We start from the raw sequence: 23847 nt of genomic DNA, 5'->3' as shown, positions 1-23847 counted from the left end.
AAGTGTGGTTGTTGCACAAGTACAGCCCTGATATCAGCCCGACACCTCCAAACAACATCAACTTTATAAGGCATTGTAATAAATATTAAGATTAGAAGTTTTTTTAATTCATGGGTAGAACAATTCTGCAATGAGGGACAGTTACTCTAGCTTTGTTCTGGCAAATTATGCCCAATATATTTTCAAGGTGTAGCTGGCCATGCACCTAAATATGAGAAAGGTGCAACAAATAAAAGATTTTGTACTCAGTTTTTATGCAGAGTGAGGCACAACAACATTTCAGCAATGACAATATCTGTGGCTAAGAGTTAGCCAAGTTTAAGATGTTTCAAAAGTAAAATAAGCACTCAAAAGTTATCTCACTTCATATTCATACATTTAGATTTTATGTAAGTACTTTCTCATACTCACTTTGTCCTATGTTTGAAATGTTTGAACCTTTGGGGCTTTTTGGTTTCGAGGTTTCTGCAGAGCTGCTGAGGGAAAAGGAGGACACTCACAGGGGTGCTGGGAGCTTGAGTGAGTGCTTTTTCTGCATTTATCTTTTGAATATAAGATAATCTAAGTAAATCATTTAGCTGTCCGATCCTGCAGAACCTGTTGAAAAAGCAAGGGGGTGAATGAAAAGTATTTCTCCCCACATGAATCACAGGCCCGTGTCACCCAGACCTCAAAAGAGTATATTCACAGATGCTCAAAGTATAACACCCACATTTCATTCCCCCCCACAATCAATTCTAAGATGTCTGATGATCCCTTTTTGTTCCATATGGTACCATCATTAGGCCAAAGGTTTCCTTGTTCAATATCAGTGTAGGGGCTTGTTCAGTGCCAATTAGTGCTTCCAATGAACATGGTAGAAACAATAGCAACACATTGCATCAATTAGGATTGTGATCAATGACAAAATAATGATTTGTTTGTTTTTCAAATCTCTTGAAATGCTATAAAAAACTATTTTAATGCAAATATATAACCATTTCCTTTTCTAAGAAGGTTGCATTGTGGAGAATCTGATAATGATTTGGTTACAGAATAACTGTTTTTAGTGTCTTAAATAACCTAATCCATGACACAACATGTTATACATTGCAATTTCACAGTAAACGATACAAAACTGTTCAGTTTCTGTTCACTTAACTCAATTCTACGGAGCATTCTATTGGCACTTGCCAGGCTCCTACGATTCCCAACTAAAAGTCACCTGAAACATCAACATGTGAATGTTTAGTGTCTCATATGTCTTTGACACCATACGTCTCACAATGTATGTCATCACGTCCACTTTTACAAGCTAGACACTGTTGATTTATCTAGAAATGCTTACAAAGAAGAACAAGGGGATGGTGAGAAACGCTTATGAATGGATGTCAAGTCAACACAACACAAGTCCATCCTGCATTTCTCTTTCTACTTTTCTTTCACTGTGATTCCACACTCTTCTACCTCATCCTTGCAAATGGTGAGGGTTAGGAGTTAAATGACAGGGTTAGGATTAGAACTGAGGAGGGGGTTTAGGTTAAGTTTAAATGTAAAAAAAATTGTTAGGTGTTAGACCTTTAACCATTCATTGGTTGCATTCACATGGACACTAACCTACAAAAAAAACAGCCCTTGTGCCATCTCACAACTTACAACCCCTCATTGAGATGGTACTATGTTTTATTACAGTTTAATTGAATCAGATTGGTCCAAGCAGGAATGGCAAATTAGCAACTAGGTTTTGTGCTAGGCTTCAGTGAAGACATGCTGCTACCATTTGGTAGCAGTTTGTGGAAAAGATCAACATCCTTAAAATGATTAAGTATCTTCAACACTATGTCTCAGTTTGCTTGATGTTGACGTGTTTGACCGGGCAGGGCTGAGCATAGTTTGGGCAATTTGATTCATCAGATGGATGGATAATGCTTTGTTACAGCACCATCAGATGGAATGGACTTTTAATCAAGAATCTAATTATACATTTATTTCTTATTTGCATCAAAGTAAGACTATATTAACCACAACCCGATTGTACACCTGAAAACAGAGCACTCCATTCACTGAACTTTACACCCTTCTCTTTCACTTATATCATCATGAAAGTTTACTCCATTTATCCTCAGTCTGTCAATCCTCAACAGCCTACTACGATGCTGTTTGGAGGTATGACACAGTATTCTTAGGGCAGTAACCATCCAAAGGTAGCGAGAGAGTGGACTGAGTTAGATAATGACTTGCAGCACCACAGTCCAGAGGGTCATCTTTCAGGCTCTCTGCCAAGATTCTGCTGGCTGTATTTGTCTTTGTCCTCCCCTGTATAGCCTGTGATGGATGGCAAAAAGAGTATGGCTGATGGTTAAAGTTTTCCCTTTTTTACACAATCGCCATTAGCAGTGGTAAAGTTAAGGGCTGGAGAGTTGAACTCTGTGAAATTCAATCATGGGAATTGAGGGTTTGGAGGTGTGAGGTCTTGGCCTCATGGGCAGTGTGAAGATTGCTTCAGATTAATTAATGTCAAAAATGGAGAGGGTGAGGCCGCAGAGAACAATTATGTATGGGACTGCTGGGCATGATGTTCGCCTTTCACAGTACAGTGTGCAGTCTGCTGAATTTCGTCTGTGTATTAGGGAAGATATTCTTTTTTCCCAGTCAGTTATTTTGAGCAGCCACAAGCAATTTTAACTGAAAGGCAAAAGCTACCCACGGCTAAATAGATAGAAAAATAAAGCCACTTATGTAACCACTCAAGGCATATATAATCCGTTGAAGCCACAGTGGGCAACACTACCACCTCCTGTGCGTTGTAATCTTCTGAATGCAGATTCTGGGTTAAAAGGGAAACACCACTCAATTAAAATCTCAGGTTGCATTTTACAGCTTGAATTGTACAGTCAGTCTTTGTGTCTGTACATATGAGCCACCACATAATAACTATATTCAGTGTATTTTGGTGCAAAAATGTATTTGCAAAGGGAATCTTGCACTTCTTCGGTGACAATGTTACGTGTAATATACCCTTACAGTAACTGCAGGATATCACCCTGCTGCCACAGCCACTTATTCACCTTCCCACTGCGTTCTTAATGGAGGATCACATCAACAGTGCAACATCTCAGATTAGGCAGATGAATAAAATGTATTCTGCTCCTTTTGGCCACAGGAGACTCGAGTAATTGCTCACTGACACTGTCTCAGGAAACTGAAATAAATCCTACAATTTCCAACTCAGCAGATGCTATTTGTTTCTTTCAATGCCATCTTGCGTTTCAGGGTGACTGCACCGACCTCTCACCACTCAACACCGCCTGTCCTCTTGAGTGCACACATCCACAAGTCTGTGTCCTCACACACTTCGGGCGCAGACATCATTCACACTAATATGACCCACATAAACACCACATGTTCGCAGCCAAGCACACCTTTTTTTCAGATCTGCCTGATATGCCTCGTGACTTTGTTTCTGCCTTGCACATAAACCACAGCTACAATCTCAGACCGCCCAGCACAGTGGGACATTTCATTTACGTGAACCTGTGATGCTCCCGAAGCAGGTGTGCACAGCGGACCAAGATTGGTCCTCTCGCTACGGTGGATTTTTATTTCCTGGAGCTTTGGGAACTTGATTTATGTTAGTCAAAGTCAAACAAAAAGAGATAAAAATATGAGGGCTTTGCACCGTTTTCCAGTCAAACAGGAAAACAGAGAGGGAAGAAATGAAGAAGCCTATGGATGCTCTCTGTAAATGTAGCACAACAGTGTCTTTGGAGATTACAAAGCTGGTTTTTAAACCCTTCTGCAGATACTAATTTTCATAAACTGCCACATACAGGAGGGAAATAACCACCAAGACTGACAACAGCATCCAAAGCTGGCATTTACAGACAATAATCAAACTCATAACTGGGATATTATCATTTCTTATTATTCTGAGTCATACACATCCAGTTTTCATAATGAGCCTGCAATATGGAGGGAGCCCATTAGAGAGGAGGCTCTACTGGAAATACAGACATCCATCATCTATGTACCCTCCTGTAGAGGCCAGCTGCAAAGGACTGTAACACGCTACTCATGCTTCTCATGAGAAACGAGCTTTGTTGACAGGCAAAGGGGCGCTTCAGTAATTGTTTTTGTCCCATGTTGGACAAATTAATTAATTTCAATTACTGCCTCTCCAGTTGGAGGTTAGAAGTCAGAGATGGGGCAGGCTTTTCGAAGGAGGTAGAATCTTGTTTATCATTCCATTTATCAAAGAAGACGCAACTGCATGCTGAGTTGATACCTGTGAGAGAGAGCTCAGACAGCCTTCTTTCTGAAGTTGTTTTAAGAGCTGCTCTGCCTACTGATGGGGAGAGTGAGCTCATGAGAGTCAGGCTGTTCACGTAGTCGAGCCAGAACCGTCAAAATGGCATTATAAGATGGAAGCACCTGCTTGTTTTCATGAAATTTAGGCCACTCGGCGAAAAGCAAAAACTCTTTTGCTTTGGCTTTGAACATTCCCTCACCCCTGGAGTCACTTTCACCCTTTCCCATCTTTGAGGCACGCCTTTGGACAAGATGAAAGTAAATGTCTGAGCACTTCAGTCAGGGTAGGGATAAACTATGGAGGCTGCGAATGTGAAGTGAATGCTTCTAAAAGCAAGAATTCAGAGAACAACGGACATCTAACAAGGTCTAATAGCTGAATGGTACTAGACATGCTGCATTGTTTTGCAGTAAAGTGACAGAACATCATCAAATGCTGGAAGATGATTTCTTTGAAAAAAAGCTCTGGTGATTGTAGCTTTTTCCGGCATGAACTTATTTCCATTAATCCGATGACAACGGAATGTTTTGGCTTCGTGAAGCTGTCAGCGTTCCGAACGCACAGGTCACTTCTCTGTGAAAGTCGCGACAGCAATCTGAGCCAGTTGGAATTGTTAACATTTACATATTGCTTTCTAAATGACACAAGTATGAGATGCATTCAGTTACATAAATGGAAAGGCATGGACACATTTACATCACATTTACAGAAAGGCAAGAATGGCTCTTTTTTTCATATAAACTGACACGAAAACAGTGACATATAAGAGTGCCGTCTCATAACGTTTACTGAAACTGTCACAGAAGTACTGTTTACCAAATTTAACAGGCAAAAATGTCCAAATTTGAAAGGTAGACAGAGTAGAGATGGGGATAGTCCCACATAGCACATTTTACACTTTATTTCTTTTTAGACTTCACTCATGTTTTCATGTGTAAAGCAAATAACACAAGTTTATAACAGCAATATAAAAAAATATCAACGCTCAACACGACCATGAGCTCTTACACGCTCTACCTGAAATGTTTGGCCAATCAAAGCAATCATAGGTGGCATTGCTTGGAGCTGAAATATTCAAGCATTTACCTGTACATGGAAAGCACATCTGTTTTCCATGTGCTGTCCATGGAGCCTCACCAGTAGCATGGTTAGAAGTGGCTACGCCAATGAAGCGATATGTAACTGAAGGCTACACTATTGACCGTCAAAGTTTAGTCCAAACCATGGATGCAATTTTTTGTTCTTCTGTGGGATCATTTGATAAAGTTCTCTGGGAATAACTTGATTTTATGCAATATTTCAATAACAAGACAGATCAACTGAGATCAATGAAGGGATTGAAAAATAAATCATTGATGAAGAGTTGGATGTGAAACAATTTCCCTCCTGGAGTCTAGTGGATGGTGAATGAGAGGAGATAGGAGGTGGAAGAGGCTTCTGATGAGGCTCCTCAGGCATCAGGAAGGGATGAAGATGGGTAGGAGGCAGGTCGCACAAAAGTCAGCCTGGAGGGGGAATTTCATACAATGTCCACATTCCTTGTGGACCTATCTCATATTCATGTACATGATTCGGTTACATCAAACTATTTTGATCCAACAAATAGTTACTGGGGGGTGGTAGGGCTGGCTGATAGCTCTAATACATTAATTCACCTGAAAGAACAAAGTTCAACTGCTGCAGGATACTTTTCTTCCCTTCTTTCCTACCATTGTTTCACTCTGTGATAAATCCTCTCACAGCCGTATTGTTTTCCCCTCCTTCATTTTTTAGTATCATGACTTTTCTTTTCTTTTATTTGGTTACACATATATACACCCTCGAACTTGGTTATGGGCAGGGAAACATCAGTGTTTCGCTACACATACCTAATAAACCATTGCTATGCCACATGGTTCCAGATGCACCAAGCTTCTTTAGCTTTGGAACATACATATAAAGCATAAGATATGTTTCCAGACATTTGAAATGCCTGGAGATGAATGCCATTCTGGTCTCCCTCAGCAGAGGCTTACAGCTTATGAGTTTTATAAAGTATATTTTCCATTCTGCAGTGCACAGATAAATTAAAACTACCAACTCATATTAATTCTCCCATTAATTATTTAAGCTTTGATCAGATTCGAGCCAACAACAGTAGCTGGGACTTCTGGAGACGTTTACTCTCTGGCCAATCATTTTCAGAAATTGCCATTAGCTTTTATAAGATCAGTGCTCCATCACTGTCAGTGAAAACATTCCTACATTTATCTGTGCAGAACCCAGTTTCAATCAGCAATATGCTAATAATATCTTAGTTGTACACTTGAAAGCTCTCTTGGAGGAAGGCAACTGATTTCCCAAGTGTGACCTTATGGTTGGAAAAGGCAACAAAATGAATAACCAGCCCAACTTTGATTCCATGCAGACAGCAACACATGTATTATCATTTTAGCTACATGGAGCCCCATCAACCTCTTAATTGATTAGTTAATTGCTCAGAATCCCTAAACTGTACCCTGAAGACCGGCTGGTGTCGCCTTAGGGAGTGTGAGACTTGTGTCAACATTTCCCCATGTCATCTCATTCATTCCCTCTTCCTGTGTCTATGCGGCAGAGCATGAAGCATGAGATTGGATTTACAGTGTAATGGAAGAAACGCATTGTTTCTCATCTGTGAGAGAGGAGGATAGAGCTGATAAAACCCTCCAACTTGCCCAGCTGGAAAGTTGATCAAAGGCCTTGCATGCCGTGAGACAGATTTGTGTGTTTTCTTTGCTCTTCCATTTTCCAAGTTTACTTTCTCAAAAATAGTTTGGGGTTTTTGTGGGGATGTTGCCATTGATTTGCTCTGTTGTCTTGCGTTGCGTTTTGGAAGAAAAGCAGGAGTGAGCGAAGGAGGTCGTCATCAGCCACTGAAACACTCGGATATGATGTGAATGTTTTCTCCAATAAGCTTGTGGTGCAATTTGTATGGAAGCAGACATGATGAAATTCGCTCTACTTGGTTTCGGTCATTGTTGTGGCAGCTGTGATACAGATAACTCAGCATTCATGCCATCCCAGTGTGAAGCTTAATCAAGAGGAATAAGATAAGCTTCTTTTCTTTGAGATCTAAGGAGTGTCCATTTTTCTCTCTGACTACTCGCTTTTCATTTCCATTCACTGACTCTCCTCTTAGTGAATGGAATGTCATTGTCAGTTAATTACCTCTTATCTGCGTTACAATTGCAATGATAACATTTTCCAGTGTCACACCAATGCAAAATCTTTTTAAAGTCGCAGCCACCGTCTAATACCACAACTTTATCTTTATTTCCCTTTATCCAATGCAGAGAGAGTGGCATCGCTTTGTTCTGGCAGGGGCAGGAACACAGGAAGGTCGTCCTGGATGCAATTACACAATCCAGATGCCTTCTTTCAGATACGGGCTCTGATGGTTTGTTACTCAATTTATGCTCTTGTCTTTACAGTTTCTTTTATATTAGTGAGATGATGCAGTTGTTATCCATTTACAGTGTACAGTACTTATATGAAGCCAACATTTGTCCTGTTCACCATAAAAATTTAGAAAAAACAATTGGTATTAGCATTTTAATTAATTTGTAATATGATGCTGTACTCAAACTTGATAATACATACTAAAGATACAAAATCACAATCAACGGGACTAGAATGAGAGTCAGCCAAACACCCACTAGATTCTTTTTCTTCTTAAAGGGACTTTGTTGCTCTTTCTGCCCCGCCTGATGTGGTCTGAAAAGACCTATAATTAGACCCTGTCTTGCATCGCATCGTTTTCATTTAGTTGTCAAAAATAATTGAAGCAAACTTTTGAAATGTTTACTTAAAAATTCAGAACCCGTCAGATCATATTTACCGTAGATATACTGTTTCCATCTCCATTTATGCTGATTCATTATTACTTTACAAAAGTATATGAAAACCTGTGATTGGGGGGGGGTTCTTTTTGTTTTTCAAAATTGAGAACCTTTCTTTAATTTATGACACTTCCATGATTTTTCTTATCGCAGTACTCGGAATACAAAAAAAGAAAACAAAACAACGGATAGGAATCAGGAAATGGTTACGTCAAACTGTTTCTTGCATGGCAGTTGATGGACTAACTCTAATTCTACGTCCTTATTAGCATTTCTTGCAAATTAGCAAGTTAGAAGTAAGCTGTGTCTCTGTATTTAGAAAGGGAAAGAGTCAATAAAACATTGTCTTAGTACAAAATTGGACCCCCTCTTAAAAAAACACAACATTTCATGCTGTGGTCTGTGGTTTTTTTTAAATAGAAAACAAGATTCCTTGTAATCTGTTGTTTCCTTAACTAACTAACTAACTGTCACGTGTATGACTGGTTTATGGAGGCTGAGTGGAGTGAGATAGGTCAGCAACTAGTGTATTATGAACTCTTGGCAGTTTGTGTCAACTTCACTGACCCCTGATCTTTCATCTCGCACCTTCATCCTGTCAAAATTTCACTTTGTGATTCATTGATCTGGAAATTGTTGCTTCACAGACCTACGTCAGTCTTTGCAGATTCATTGTTTGGCTACATCTCCAACAAATGATCTGTTACCCAAGTTTAAGATGATGAAGATTGGGTTATCTTGCAAAGTCAGCTTCAGGCTCATAGCTTGCACAAGCACATTGTCTCAAGTAATATTCTACACAGATGCAAAAGGTCGACCAAACAAAGACACACTGATGAATTGTACTGTTTTATCTCAGAATCTGACAGAATCTCCCACATCAGCAGATGTGCCACATCAAAGAAAGTGAAGGAGCTGATTTGTTCATCCTGATTAGTATGTTAGAGAGCTGATCTGAAAACACAGACACACACACACACACACATTATCCCTGCCTAGCAATAGAAGCATTAACTATTCTTGGCAAATTCAAATTCATTAAAATACATACAAGCTGACAAGTAAATGTACAAAAACAAAGCCCAGCTGCAGTTTTGTGATAGTTCTACAAACATAATCCAAGAATATTTCTGGTGATCGCAGACAGTATGATCTTGGCACATGAAGTTGAATTCTGCATAGTCAATGTGAATGGCTCTGACTGCCTGTCATCTTCACTGGACTCTCACTTCAAGCCCACAAGCTGTTTCTCTGAAGGGGCTCCAGTTACTCAGCATATACAGTTTGGATGAAACATAAGAATTCAATTAAAATGTAAATTTGCACAAAGCTGATAAATGGGACAAACACTTCCTTCGGCACCACACAGGAGGTGTCTACTTTATGGAGGGGACTCGTATCTTGTCTGGGACAGCAGGTAAGCAACGAGGCCCAGCAGGCAAATGCTGAATGTAGCAATGGGGCGAAGAACGGCAGATTTAAGGCTGTTCAGAAGGATTTACAGACTGCATCTTTTTTTCTGCTATAGCCCTCACTGCTTCTTGTTCAGTGCACATCTTCTGTGTATTGCAAGTCTTTGTCTGGTCTGTTGACAGCTCTCTGAAAAACTTCAGTCAGGTCTGCACCTGCTCCTTTAAGTTTTTTGCAAAAAGTGCACAGGTTTGCAAAGAGCTGGCATATTTCCACTACTCACTTTAGTCTAGCTTTAGAAAAAGGAAAAAAAAAAAAGAAGAAGAACAAGCCGGTAACACACCCCATGTCAATTCCAGTACCTGGAGGGCAACATTTCAAAACACTGAATCCTGGTATGAATTATGACATTTTTGCAAGTCTGTAGATGTTTCACAACTCTTTTTTGATCAAAGGCTCATCTGATTTCTGACAATTTTGGAGGAACAGTAGAGGATTATCAGAATGGCTTTCTTTTACAAGCCAATGCTGCAGAGAGTAGGAAATTAGCCTTATTAGCCTGTCATTATTCAGATGAATCCGGCAGTTGTTATATATCATAAAAAGCTCATAAAAGTTCCCATTTGGATATGTTTACTGGTATAATTTTTGTTTTCTTAAAGCTATGCTGGGAATGGTATATGAGAACAACAGAGAACAGGTCTTGAAGGAAATTACCCAACAGGCATCATAAATTCAGTCACAGTCACAATTTTGGCTGCTGTATCATTATGCCTGGACACATGTGTGTCTGCACCAGGTGCTCATCCATCCTGCCTGACATTGAGACAGCCTCACTTACCTTGTCATCACACACACACACACACACACACACACACACACAAACAGGCATGTCCCTGCCCTCAAGATTATATCTACTGTGGCAGGCCACGGAGAAATGATCAAACTGCTTATCATGCTTTCGACACTTGATGAAGATGAAGGCTTGTATAGACAGCAAAGTTTTAGTGTGGGGCAAACAAATGAGGTAGAATGTTCAAATCCTCTTGTTTTCCTTCATCTAACATACAATATAAAAGTCATTCCCCATTGTGGCCAACTCACTGAATGCTGTCTCTTATCATTAATCAATGTTATATTGATAACTAATACTTTATTACAAATATTGTCCAATAAAGTCCATTGGAGTGTTAGGGGCACTTGTGAAAACCTTTTTCGATTGATGTGTCATCAGCCATTTTTTTTTATGGAGCGGTCTTTTGGGGCAGCAGCCTCTCGGCTGCCACGGAACTCAACAAACTGATCAGGAGGGTCAGCTCTGTCATGGGATGCCCCCACGACCCAGTGCAGGTGGTGGTGGACAGGAGGTGCTAGCCAAGCTATCATCCCTCCTGTACAATGTCTCTCAGCCCATGCAAAGCTCCTTCAGTGACAGGCTGCTGCAACCTAAATATGCCCTATCACAGGTCGTCCGTCCTCACTGCTGTCACAGTCTACAACCACCAACAGACCACATAAAGCAAATGCACAAAAAGATAAAGATTGTACGAGAACTGTGTTCCTTGCAGCCACCATAAACTACCTCTCCCTATGTTTGTAGTTTCTCTCATTTCCTGTGAAATAAACCAGCTTTTGTCTGTTTTCACACTTTTTCATTCATTTCTAATTTTTGTACATTAATATGCAAATTTATTTCTGCACATTTTGTGACGACCCTGTCTCTTTTGGTTGCTGGACTGGCTGCTCGTCATTGCCTCTGCGTTTCATGTTACAGACGCCCAGAAGGTGCAGTCCAGTTCACATGCATCAGTAACACCTGGCCCCGGTATTCCCAGAAGAAAAGCACTCCTCAAACATTTCCTGAAGGGCTCAGAGATGGAATCTCAGCTCCATTTTACACCACACACATTACCTGAAACTTTATTCCTTTGTAACCACACCAAAATCCCCCTCACTCACACTCACGCAAACTCGTAGGCACTTTTAACCAATGCACACACTCCAAAGCGTAACTGTTTAAAATGTGAGTGCAGTGCTGATGTTTTCTTCTATTCACATTCGAATACTTAGAAGTTTTGCACAGTCCTGCAAACAAATGATGGTCACTTCAGAGAGGTGTTGCTTAAGTATTTTAGACAGATGTTCTTGACATATATATATTGTAACGACCCAGAATAAAGTTAAGTGCACACAGTTGGCTGTTTCCGCCTCTTCCTGTCAATCACTAGACCGCTCTTCTGGGTTTGGTTGAGAAGCAGTGCGGATGATTGCATGTGTGTTAAGGTCCAACAGGACTGTGTTGTAAACTGGATTGAGTTCAGTAAAATAAAAGAGCAGTTCGACAACGTCTTGTTTGTGAAGTTCCCCGCAAGCCATTACAATATATATGCACAGACAACTGTAATTAGGTTTAAGAAAAATAAGACATTGCAACAAAAATTAATGAAGGTGTTCACACTGAAAAAGAAACCAATCTGTCAGCAGTTTAATGAACCGCAAAGTCATTTACAAGCCTTGTGTTGTGGGTTGTGACGACGCACAGGCGTTGCAAGAGAATGACGTGAATTTCAAGCAAGACATAAATGCAAACGGTGTATAAGCTACACGTCACAATAGTGAAACTTTAAAGGGATAAATAAAAAAAAAAACAGAAATATGTTGGACATCTTTCACTTGCTATCCCATATTAGCAATAAGCCTCTGCACTTAAATTAAAAGGTGCAGTTTTGCTCCACGGCCTCTGCTCACCCTCAAAACAATCATCTATTAGACACTGCACTGATTTGCACAGCCTGAGAGCACAATTCATCTCTTCCAGACAAGAGCGGGTAATTGAATCATCTATTCCTTTTCTCAAATGGCCTTCAAGACCTCAATAATCTTGAAAAGGATTCTGCGAATATCCTCGAGGATTGCGTTTTGAGTTGCAGACGCAGAATGCGTTTGCAATGATGTTTACGACGGGCTCACGGGCTCTCGTGAATGACTACACGCATCAAAGAATAAAGTGTCCTTGACAGAATTCAGGTTTAACGGTAACTTGGTTTCTTAGCAAAATACGTGCGCATTAAAACTTTGTTTTCCCCGTTCTTTTTAAATCTCCCCATGTATCAGACCTACCTTAAATATATTTCACTTTGAACAGCATTAAAGTGCACACAGTTTGTGAATGACTTCAGCTCAGCTAATCTGTATGCAGCTTCGACATGTAGCAGCCAAGATATGAAAAGAAAATGAACATCCTTGAGCGCACATTCCACACGAGGGCCCAACAATTGATCTTTATCAAGCCCAATTATTTTATTTTCCCATCCAAGGTATAAAACTTTGCAAGAAAAGTCAATGCCATTTTCTCTCACTTAAATGTGTGATGAAAGACATCAATCTACGCTGAGGTAATTTCAAGCAGCCGCGCAGCTTGTTTGGCGCTCAGCAACAAGTGGAGGCCTCTCCGAAACGTGTGGCTGAAACCACCAGCTATTCAAGCCTGCCCTCTAGTGGCCAATTATAAGTCCACAGGTTGATACAGTTGTATACAAGTACAGCTCAAAAAATTTGAATACCGTGAGAAAATTATTGAAGCCTTTATTTATTGTCATTTTGATGATTCTGGCTTACAGATAACGAAAACCCAAAATTCAGTGTCTCTGAACGTTTGAATATTACATCAGATCAATCAAAAAAAAAAAAAAAAGGGCCTCTTTGTGCATGAATACTGCATCAATGCAATCTGCCTGTGACACTGCCAAGGTGTAATGGAAGCCAAGTTGCTTTGATAGCAGCCTTCAGGTCATCTGCATTGTTGGGTCTGGTGTCTTTTATCTTCCTCTTGACAAGACCCCATAGATTCTCTCTGGAGTTCAGGTCAGGTCAGGTGAGGTGAGGTGAGTTTGTTGTGCCAATCAAGCACAGTAACACCGTTGTAAGTGAACAAGCTTTTGGTGCCTTTGGCAGTGTGGGCAGGTGCCAAGTCCTGCTGGAAAATGAAATCAGCATCAACATACAGCTTGTCAGTAGAAGGAAGCACGAGTGCTCTAACATTTCCTGGCTGCGTTGACTGTGGACTTCAGAAAACACAGTGGACCAACATGGCACCCCAGATCATCACAGACTGTGGAAACTTCACACTGGGCTTCAAGCAACATGGATTCTGAGCCTCTCCACTCTTCCTCCAGACTCTGGGACCTCGATTTCCAAATGACATACAAATTTTACTTTCATCTGAAAAGAGAACTATGGACTACTGAGCAACAGTCCAGTTCTTTTTTCCATAGACCAGGTAAGACGTTGCTGCGGTTTTCCCTGTTGCCGGTGCACCTTTTCCTACCACACTTTCTCCTTCTACTCAGCTTTCTGTGAATATGCTTGGATACAGCATTCTGTGAACAACCAGCTTCTTTAGGAGTGACCTTTGTGGCTTACCCTCCTTGTAGAGGCGGTCAGTGACTGTCTTCTGGACATCGCACACGTCAGCAGTCTTCCCCATGATTGTGTAGCCTGCTGACCCAGACTGAGACCATTTAAAGGCTCAGGAAACCTTTGAAGGTGTTTTGAGTTCATTAGCTGATTAAGGTGTGACACCATGAGCTTCCAATATTGAACTTTTTCATAATATTCAAATTTTTGAGCTGTACTTGTGCTTCCAAATAAATCTACAGTCCCTGTCGTCTATAGAAATGTTTTTTTTTCTCCCCAGAACTCATCTTAGGTTTACAGGAGATGGAGTTCAGCTTTCACAATATTTGTGGTAAAAAATACTCGACCAATTCCTCCACTGCAGATCATCTAAAAAGATGGTTACCGTGTCAACAAACGAGTTTCTCATTCAAAAAGAAAGTAAACGTGCTCAACTACTGAATCCCGAAGCTTTATATAAGCAACAGATGAACCTCAGGAGGGATTTCTGCAGAGAAAGGATGGACTGCAATATTTACACTCCCCAATGCCAGAATGGCGATATGGCCTGCAACAAATGATGCATAAATATTAACGTGAAGCTAGGCAAGTGTGCCGTTTCGGTACTTTTTACACTTGGTTAAATATAAAAGTTCCAAGCAAGAAAGCATCCGATATGGAGTTTTTTTTTTTTCCTTTTTGTGCCGAGTTCAGAAAAGTGCCATCAATTCTGTAGCTACAGTGCATTTAGCAGATTTTCTTCTTTTAATTCAGGTTCCCCTCCAAAAAAGGTTCATTGACAGTATTTGAGCAGTCTGCTTCATCTATATATATATATCTATATCTATATCTATATATCTATATCTATAAGGCCCTTTTCATCACGGCTGCACAAACAGAACTGTCAGGACTTCGTAAAAGCACTCGGCCTGAATAAGGTGACCGCAAACTTTCAGAAAAATCAAACTTGCACCAGTAGGTATTTATATATTTATATATATAACAACAATTTATTACAGAGGATTTATTTCCCCTGCCACAGGGAAAAAAAAACAAAAAAAAACAACCCAAAAACAGTTCATTTCCCTCAACTCACACAGCTACAAAGTGAAGAGATGCCAACCACCACAGGAATGAGCATGAAGTGAATAAACAGGACGTACGTTACAGAGGAAACCTTAAAAACTACGGTTCAGGGAGTCAATCGTCATCATGCTGCTGCCATGTTAGTGATGTCAAACATACATTCAGATTTGCACCTCACAGCTTCTCCGTTGCATCCATTCGATTGTAAAACCACAAAAGGAAAAATGGTAAAAGGCATTAGTGACAGAAAGCTCGTCAATACAAGGGAGTTACACATCATTTTGCTGCTTTGCCCTAATGTTGAGCAACTACAGAACATATCGATGCAAGCAGCAACGCGGAGGCCAAGCAGTTAAACAGTGGAATCGCCACGGAAACTTCATCCGATTGTGGTAAAAGCGCTCTTGAGAAATGAATGGGAAAAACACATTTAGGTCTACTACACAGAGATAATTTCTTTTTCCTTTATGACCTCACCAAGATTTACTGAGTCCAAACAGTGCTGCTGCGCTACAATTGCATTTCCAGCTCTAGCAGCAATTTTCACTGTAATGAGCCAACCATTATGAAATTAGAATCATCTGAGATGACTTTTGTGAGGCTTTGGCTGAAGACAATCTGTGCAACATTCAGTTGAGATAAGAAAAATTTTCAAAAATCAAATAAAAAAAACCCACTCCTGTCCACAGCAATAACTCTACACAATGACTGCTTTAAAATGGCTAATAAGGACCATTAGATGTGCTTTAAGTAAGTTTTCCTTTTTGGATTAATAAAGCATTATTCAATTCAGTTGAATATGGCAGGAGATGATGGTTTTGACTTATTTCAATCTAAGTAACCATATGATACCTCTGGACACCTCCAGCTTTCACCCACAGGTGGGGCTGGAGTGTTTGAGGACAGGAAATACGCGAAGAAAAAGGACCAGATGACTGCTGCCAAACAGTTGACCATTTTTCCAAATTTTGAGCCACGTGGACTCAAATAACAGATCATCACCATCGTAAATGACGGCCTGCGTTTCCACAGTTCTCGTTACCACGGTCTCTCCCAAAGTGCTTTGCAATTTGGTTGCCTCATTCACCAACGAAGAGGCTGCCACGCGAGGCCGTCGTAAGGACGGTCAGTTACGATTTCTGGCCCAACACGTCTGCGCAGCTTCACTGCTTGGCCATGAAATGTAGCATTGCTTAAAAAAAAAAAACATTTTAAGTGTATAACGTGTTCTTACAGTGTCATTTCTGTATCATCAGTAAAGCAGTCTCACAAGAAACAAACAAACAAACAAAAAAAGGAGCAAAATGCATAGTGAAAACCTTTCCCGAGGAAATAAAACAGCTGGTTAATCTCTCACCAGCCTGTGGCGGATTAAAAGAAAGACTGCGAAGAGCAGAAGCTGTTGTTTTGGTTAGTCTTCATTACGCAAAAATTGTTATGGGGAAAAAATAACAACAATAACTGAGTTCTGTGGATGAATTTTCTTTTCTTTTCTTTTTTTTCTTTTTTCTAAAAACAGCAATCAATGCAGCCCTCTGCTCCGAAAACCACTTGGGAGCTCTCACTGTAAGCCCTGTGGGTGGGTTTCCAGGACTGTTACACATTTCTCATCTGACAATATTGGTTTTAATTGATGCCTTCGGAAAAAAAAAAAAGAAAAAAAAATTTAGGAGCAAATGCAGAGCAGCACCAGCAGAGAACAATCCCTTATCTACCCGCCTTCATCCATTTCACCAACCTCCCATTCACAGATCTAAGTTGCTTAAACCACCTTCTGTCCCCGTATGCTCACAACAATATATTAGACACAAGTTATGCTAATGGGACAATTATCTAAAACAACTGCTGTATTCATTGTCATACAGTCCTTGAGTGCTGTAATGAAGCTCAGAGTAGACAGTTTGACGCATTTTTGGTCCAAACTAGGATTTTGCATCACACAAGTGCTGAGATATTGTGTTCAGATCCATTGACACCCTCGATGAAGCAGTAGCAGGAACAAAAACTGTTCGGCACCAACTCATTTCCTCAATTGGGTTTTGGAAATGAGTCTTATTTTGGTTCTGCAGGGGGAAGCGGTCACAGACATGCAGTGGGGGAAACGGAGCACACTGTAGAAGTGTCTCTTTCTCTCGGTTATCCCTGCTGGGAGGCAGGCTCTGCGCTCCTGACTGAGGCACACAGGCTCGCTGAGGCTTGTCATCCGCTACTGCAAAACTCATCAGATGACCACTTTTCATGCAAAGTGGAAAAGCAACCTAGTTCGAAAAAAAACATACCAATACACACACTCACACACACAGACACGCAACTATTCAAATAAACATTTACTCTCGGAGGATGAGAGTCAGGCTGGCAATGATCACTGAGATTGAACGTAGGAAGGCAGCGCACGGAAGAAGGCAAACTGGCATCAGCGACTGTTTAAGTGGACCTGCTCTCTGCGGCCGGGTCAGTCTTGTTGACCAACTCGAGCGGGGGGAGTCAGTGTGTATGGGGGAGGGGCTTCATTGACGCTTACAAAGGTTCCTCCCCCAGAAATGAGAGAAGCATCATTGGAGGGAGGAGGGGGGGCAGCCTCATCACCCTGGGCACACTCACTGTAGGGAGGGGGCTTCAGATCGTCCTCTGAAAGCAAGGAGAAGACAGGCCAGGCAGTTATCCGCTGTCCGAAAGCTATAAGCAACAATCCTAACCATTAAAAGAGCACGACTGATCGTAACAGTCATGCACTTATGCAAACCTTTATGCTGTCATTGTTCCCATTTCATACCTGTAAGAAAATACATTAGACTGAAACGAACCCGTAATTTATACCCAAGTTCCACTGCTAAGTGTGTTGTTCTACCTGTGGAAACATTCCTGTAATACGGTGAGAGAACAAGCGTTTGTCGTCTTATTTTCTCCAGACAAACAGTGAGGAAAAACACAAAGTACACAAGAGAAGCTTCTGAATACAAACGTTCGAATGGATTCTTCCTGTTGCTCTTATCGTAAACCACTTTCATCTTATCATACGTTCTCAGCTCGCTGATTTTAAGAGATCTGCACCCCCCCCCCCGGTGTTGCACAATGATGCAGCACAATTAAAATGTTCCTATTAGAGCCACCCCTCCAAAAAAAAAAAAAAAAAAAAAAAACCCCTCTGGTGTCTGTGGTACTGGAAAAAAAAAAAAAGATCTCAGAAATGAGGTTGGAAGAGGTTGCGTCACGAAAGCAACTGACAGCAGAGGTGCATTCATTTCCACCTGCTAAAACCACATCCTGCAGTCAGACTGAACGAGCATCTCAGATCAAATGAGATGCCTTCGGCACGAGGACAGTCCAATACTTAATTCAAAGGTTTTACAACTGGAGCAGCTAAATTAACTCGTAAAATCGTAGTAAGTAAAACGAAACTCAAGTTAGTCGCATGTTAACACGTTCATATATGCTCTTTTTAGAGCATATATAATGTGAAGAAAGGAAAAGGTCAAGAGTTATGACTGAAAATAAGAATTAAAAAGTACTAAGTAAAGCTCACAGCGATAGTAGACCACAGTTGCCCCCCCCCCACTCTCATCTAAGTAGCTTTGTTATTTCCTGGATGACTTAGCTGTAAAATTTAACTGACACATGCCCAACAGACACGATACAAACCATTGAAACCAATTGCTTTTAAGCTTCTGTTGCAATGTACTTTGACTTCATTATTAAAGCACAAACAGATGGATCCATGATGGATCCATGTGTGCACTCAAGCTTATGAACCGATGACGAGGAGAGACGACATTGCAGTTGCAATTAAACTGCTTTTTCTGCGACGCTGAACGTGGCGATCGTGACAAGATGTGGTTGTTCAGCTAAATACATGCGTGAAAGCAACATCCACTGAGCTCAGTAAGCTGTGCTCTTCATCAAAATAAATTAAAACTACACCAGCACAGAAACTGCATGGAATTCAGTTAGGAAGCCTGTGAACTGTTCTACTGCAGGAATTTATCGGTGCAGATACTGTGTGTGGGGAAACAATAGACTTCAGGGCAAATGATGTACTAATTCGAGTATAAAAATACGAGATAAAGTTCCAACTGAGAGGAAATATGTGAAATGGATTGCAGCCAATAGGCTATTAATGAAAAAGCGGAGAGAAAAGGCTACTTGTCTAACATCTGAATCACTTGACATATCACTGGATTTATTAGCGTATACTACCTCCAGAAACCGCCTCATATGGGGGTGGCATGTCCAGGTGGGCGATGGACGCGGTTGGGGGCAGGGTTGCGGAGGGCTCCTCTATCGACAGGTCATCCTGCACTCCGTACCAATTAGGCCAGACGGATGTTTGCTAAAAAAGGGAAGGAAACACGCAAAGTTAATAACACACGCAAAAAGCAGAAGCACATAAAAATACAGAAGTGTATAAACACACAGACGTGGACTATTAAGTTACCAACTGGCCTGGTTTTACAGAGCACATCTCTGGAGATGGCAGTTATCATACTAGTGAATTTAGACATCTGCGCCACTAACAATAAACTGTTCTCCATAATTCTCTGCTTCATGGCAACACTGATAAATACAAGTACAAAAAAAAAAAAAGAGATAAAAAGAACGATTGACAAGCCTTTCCTAACGCAGTCCCTTAAAAGAAGAAAATGGAAAACAGGAGATATGTAGATGATGAAACCTTCACATCATAATGCCTGAGGGATGTACTTACCAATAACTTCTCTTACTGGTAAGTGATTTCATAACTCCTTTGAAGAAGCTCTTATGCTCTCTTAACCAGTCCATTTCTACTTGTGTTAACTTCCTAGTTTTATCAGGCACAAACACAGACGAGGCAGGTAAGTCTACTGGCAGCCTGACCCTTTCATGACCCTTTGTTACTGCACCACCAACCTAACATATGTGCGGAAATAGTGTCACATGATTTTTGACATATTAAATTGACTCCTTGTACGGGAGTTATTAAATTTTATGCTCCACTAACAGCCCATTGAGCAATGAGTACCATTTAAGATAGAAAAAAAAGGACACTTTTTATGTAGTCTAAAAGAACTGAAGCAAAACCAAAAGAAATAAAGTAATCTATAAATAAATTTCTCTCCGGGGCTTTGACCTGTCTTAAGGGTCTTTTTGTGCGCGTCATGGCTATACTGGTAACTGTGAACACGGGCTCTTTTACATCAAACCGACCGATCAACAACCCGCAGTGATGAAACCCCAACTTCATGGTAGGACGTTAGATCTGCAGCCGCTGAAGACTTTGCAGGGAAGAAAGGAGCAGCCGTCTGTACATTTTTCAATAAGGGAAACCAGAGGACCGTACATGTCGACGAGAATGGAAACAGGGAAACATCAAGTCGGGTAATTGTTAGTTCCCTTTTCAGTATCTAACATAGCTCTGGCTCAGTCAGGTGTGTTTAGATTGCTCATAAACCCGTTTCAATTCATACCGGCACATCATGAGGATCGTTTGGTAGCTGCACGCTTTTATTTAGCATTTAATCTTTAAAAAAACAACACAGTTAACCTCACATTGACCTAAATTCGCTTTGCAGAGAAGCCAATCAGCAATTTATTTCATTGTGACACCTGACCGTAATTCAACATGTTGAGTCGAGTGGTGGTGGGGGGTGGGGTGGTGGTGGTGGGGGGGAACTAAACAAAAAACACGCCGACATGCTCCGACAGATTTGGCTGTGCGCTATGCTTGCAAAAGGCAAAAGAAATACTCACTGACACTCCTGACATGCCCAAAAGCTCATTGCTGACTTAATGGATAAAACAATGAAAGCAATGTGGTGCGGGAAAAGAGAGTGGAATAAACAGAGTTCTGGAACAGGGTGAGATCAAGGACTTAAGAAGGCTAAAGATGAAAAAAAAAAGAAAAGAAAAAGATAAGTTCAAGGATATGTGTGGGATTCTGAACCGGTGAACTGGGCAGAGTTAGGCAGCGTACACACATCTGATAAGACACAGACTGGCAGTCCTATGCTGGACTGCATATTCTCTCAAATCTGACAGCTCAGATAACCGACAGCATATCATAAATGGTCTGGGGAAGCCCAAGGCTAAAAGCCCAAGGCCAGCATGGTTTAATTTATTGTCTTTTCACAAATGGGGTATTTCCTGGAGCACAAATATTCCAAACAAGGCTAAAAATATCACCGTGTGCCTCTTACATGTAACGACACAGATGGGGAGGGGTGAGGGGGGCAAAATCTGTGCTGGAGGAAATGACTCAATTTTCTGTGCCGATTTCCATTTAAATGAATCATGTCTGAGAAAGTGCATCCAAAGAGCATCTTTTGCAATAACTAATGGGTGGATGAAATGGGCCGGCGATAGAAATGAGTCAGAAATTTAAAAGGAACGAAGGAAAGAAGAAGAAGAAGAAGAAAAAAAAGAAGCTCTTTGTCCTGGAGATTGCCTCCAGGTGTTTTAGGGAGGCCAAAAAAGTTGAAAAAGGGTTCTGGTGAGAAGCACAAAGACATTTAAGCCTGTATAAGTCTGTGATGCGGACTCCATACAAGCTAATGTAGAACGAAAGCTTTTCCAAGACAGATAATTGAAAACATCAACAGAAATACAACAGCCTTCAGCAAGGGCTTCGAGAAGACAGCAAAAGGGAAGATGGCTTTTTGACGCCAATTTCAAAATGAGTATGCAGCGCTTACATGTTGCCGAAGCCCAAGATTTTCAAACTCGACAAAAAGAATGACTCTGAAGGTCAACCCAGATGAAAACAAGCCACATAAACGAACAGAAAGCTCAAGCAGATTAAACATTAAAAGAGATGAAGCTCCTTTTATTCAAACGTCTTATGTTTCACACGAGAAAAGACAAGTTAATCATAAGTAAGTAAGTAAGTGAATAGGAATAAGTAACTAGGTTTTTATCCTCCTACAAAGATAAAGAACCCTATAAAACGGGAACGCTGCTTGATGAACTTCTCAAAAGCATGAGGGAAATGTTACTGAATTACATAACTCAAAGCTCGAACCTGCATTTCTAAACCCGTCAAGAGCCTGAAACAAACTGCATAGAAACATGTCAGATGCAAGAGCAAATATCTGTTCGACCATTATGGCACAACCAGTCTCGCTCAGTATGCTACTAAAAGCGAAACAGTCTGTCAAAGAGTGATCATGACTGAAAAACCACACGCATTCTCAAGAGCGCACATAACTCCTCTGCAAAAATGTCCCACGACCTTGATACTATCTGACAGTCCCTTACATATTCTTCTCATGCTGTGTACCGTGCTCCGGTCTCGACACAAAGAGCGTCTCTTTCACTACAAAACCCCTTTAAAACTGTCCAAATGAAGACACACGCCGGAGGCAGAAAACCACATTTCAGATATAGGACATGTGGAGCTCTGCACTTACACTCTGTCTCTCGCACATCTGATGAAGGTAGGCCCTCCCTCCGACAATGACTATCTGCGCGTTGCGTGTGTTGCTCAGGTATGCTGCCAGCTGCCTCTGCCTTGACCGGTACCAGCACACGTAGAAGAATATCTTGATGATGATGAATACGATGACAACTCTGTAAAAGAGACAGACAAGGAACAATATGGGGGAGGGGGGTCGTCTACGCTTGAGAACCAGTTCCAACTCTACACAGAGAGAATAAAAATGCAGAATTATAAAATGTTATACTCACATGTACCAGTACAGCTCCATTTTGAGAGATGTTTTATCACTGAGAGGAAAGTCTCATAACTGAAGAGCTACTTGCTGACTCCTGGCCAAAAACAACTTTCCCTGCAGACAGCAACGTTTCACTTGTTTTAGCCGAAGAAACCAAGTTCATTTTACTATTTTATATCAATAAGTTATAACATCATAGGTAATAATTCCATAAGCTAACATTTATAAAGCAGCATCCAACAGACAGTAGTTAATGCAACTTAACACAGACGACAACTTTAGCACCACAGCTCTGTCTCTAAATAAGCTTCCAATTAGCAGAGGCAAACATAGCAGCAAGAATGTAGACTTACTTTAAAGCGGCAAAATAGGCCTTTCTGAGTTAGCTGGCAAGGTGTGCCATTCCTCAAACAGTTCCGGGGACGAGAGTGGACCTCCAGGAGCCAGCTGAGGCTGTAGCTAGTTGAGCTAAGATATCGTGTAGCAGGCCAAAATAACAACAGCTCCAGTTACCCAGCCCGGGAGCTAAAAAAACGACCAAAACTGACCTGTTTTCATAAACATACCTTCTTGGAGTTTATACAGTATGACTGGCTTGCTATTCGATGGGCTAGCTCTTAACTTAATATTTAGGTAACAACTTATTTAGCCCAGAGGAGTTTAAGCTAACTGACTGAGCACATCCCTGTACTCACTGCTGCCTTTGGTTTTCTCGGTGGGCGGTGTTCCTACGGCTGATGCTTTCATACTTCCCGTAAGATGCTACCCCGTCACATAAACACACATTTCATATCATTAATTGATACGTTTTTCCGTTCGAGTGTTCTTTGTTAGATCAAAGTGGCGTTTTATTGTTTTTTTATCTCTGTTTTTTTTCGTCTAAACACAAAGATAATCTGCGATTAAGTCATTACGGAAACGGGAAGTTGTCGCAGGTAAATAGGATTTATGCCATATAAGTACATATATATTATTTTTACTAAAGTATATAATTGCTACATGGCAATGTAACATTGTTAACCTAACAAATTACACATAGTGGTAATGTGTCTCACGCTTGCAGTAGGGTATACAAAATATTCAATAAATTAGTATTAAGGTTATTGCGACAGCGGCACTATGATCCATCATATATTCCAATATTTCAGAGGGTCCGGGAAGGCAG

At 40.9% G+C, this 23847-nt stretch overlaps 1 protein-coding gene across 2 annotated transcripts in view; it reads right to left on the bottom strand.

Moving 5' to 3' along the window:
* Positions 1-23397, bottom strand: part of LOC140284993 (uncharacterized) — a 205100-nt gene extending 181703 nt beyond the window's left edge. Inside the window, exons 1-5 of one of the 2 annotated variants that reach the window (XR_011910234.1) lie at positions 23036-23397; positions 22696-22796; positions 22419-22578; positions 19234-19366; positions 17347-17667 (exon numbers count right to left, since the gene is read on the bottom strand). Coding sequence is in view for 1 of the 2 variants with exons in the window: in XM_072379052.1 (XP_072235153.1) it covers positions 17492-17667; positions 19234-19366; positions 22419-22578; positions 22696-22715 (489 nt within the window). In the remaining variant the exon portion in view is untranslated. Of the gene's footprint in view, positions 1-16557; positions 17668-19233; positions 19367-22418; positions 22579-22695; positions 22797-23035 lie in introns of those variants that run through there. The other variant, XM_072379052.1, reaches the window with a different exon arrangement.
* Positions 23398-23847: the final 450 nt, after the last annotated feature.

This window comes from Leuresthes tenuis, unplaced genomic scaffold, assembly GCF_036924035.1.
Source record: "Leuresthes tenuis unplaced genomic scaffold, fLeuTen1.0.hap1 SCAF_24, whole genome shotgun sequence".
Classification (NCBI taxonomy): domain Eukaryota; kingdom Metazoa; phylum Chordata; class Actinopteri; order Atheriniformes; family Atherinopsidae; genus Leuresthes; species Leuresthes tenuis.
This window is presented reverse-complemented; position numbering and strand designations above follow the sequence as displayed.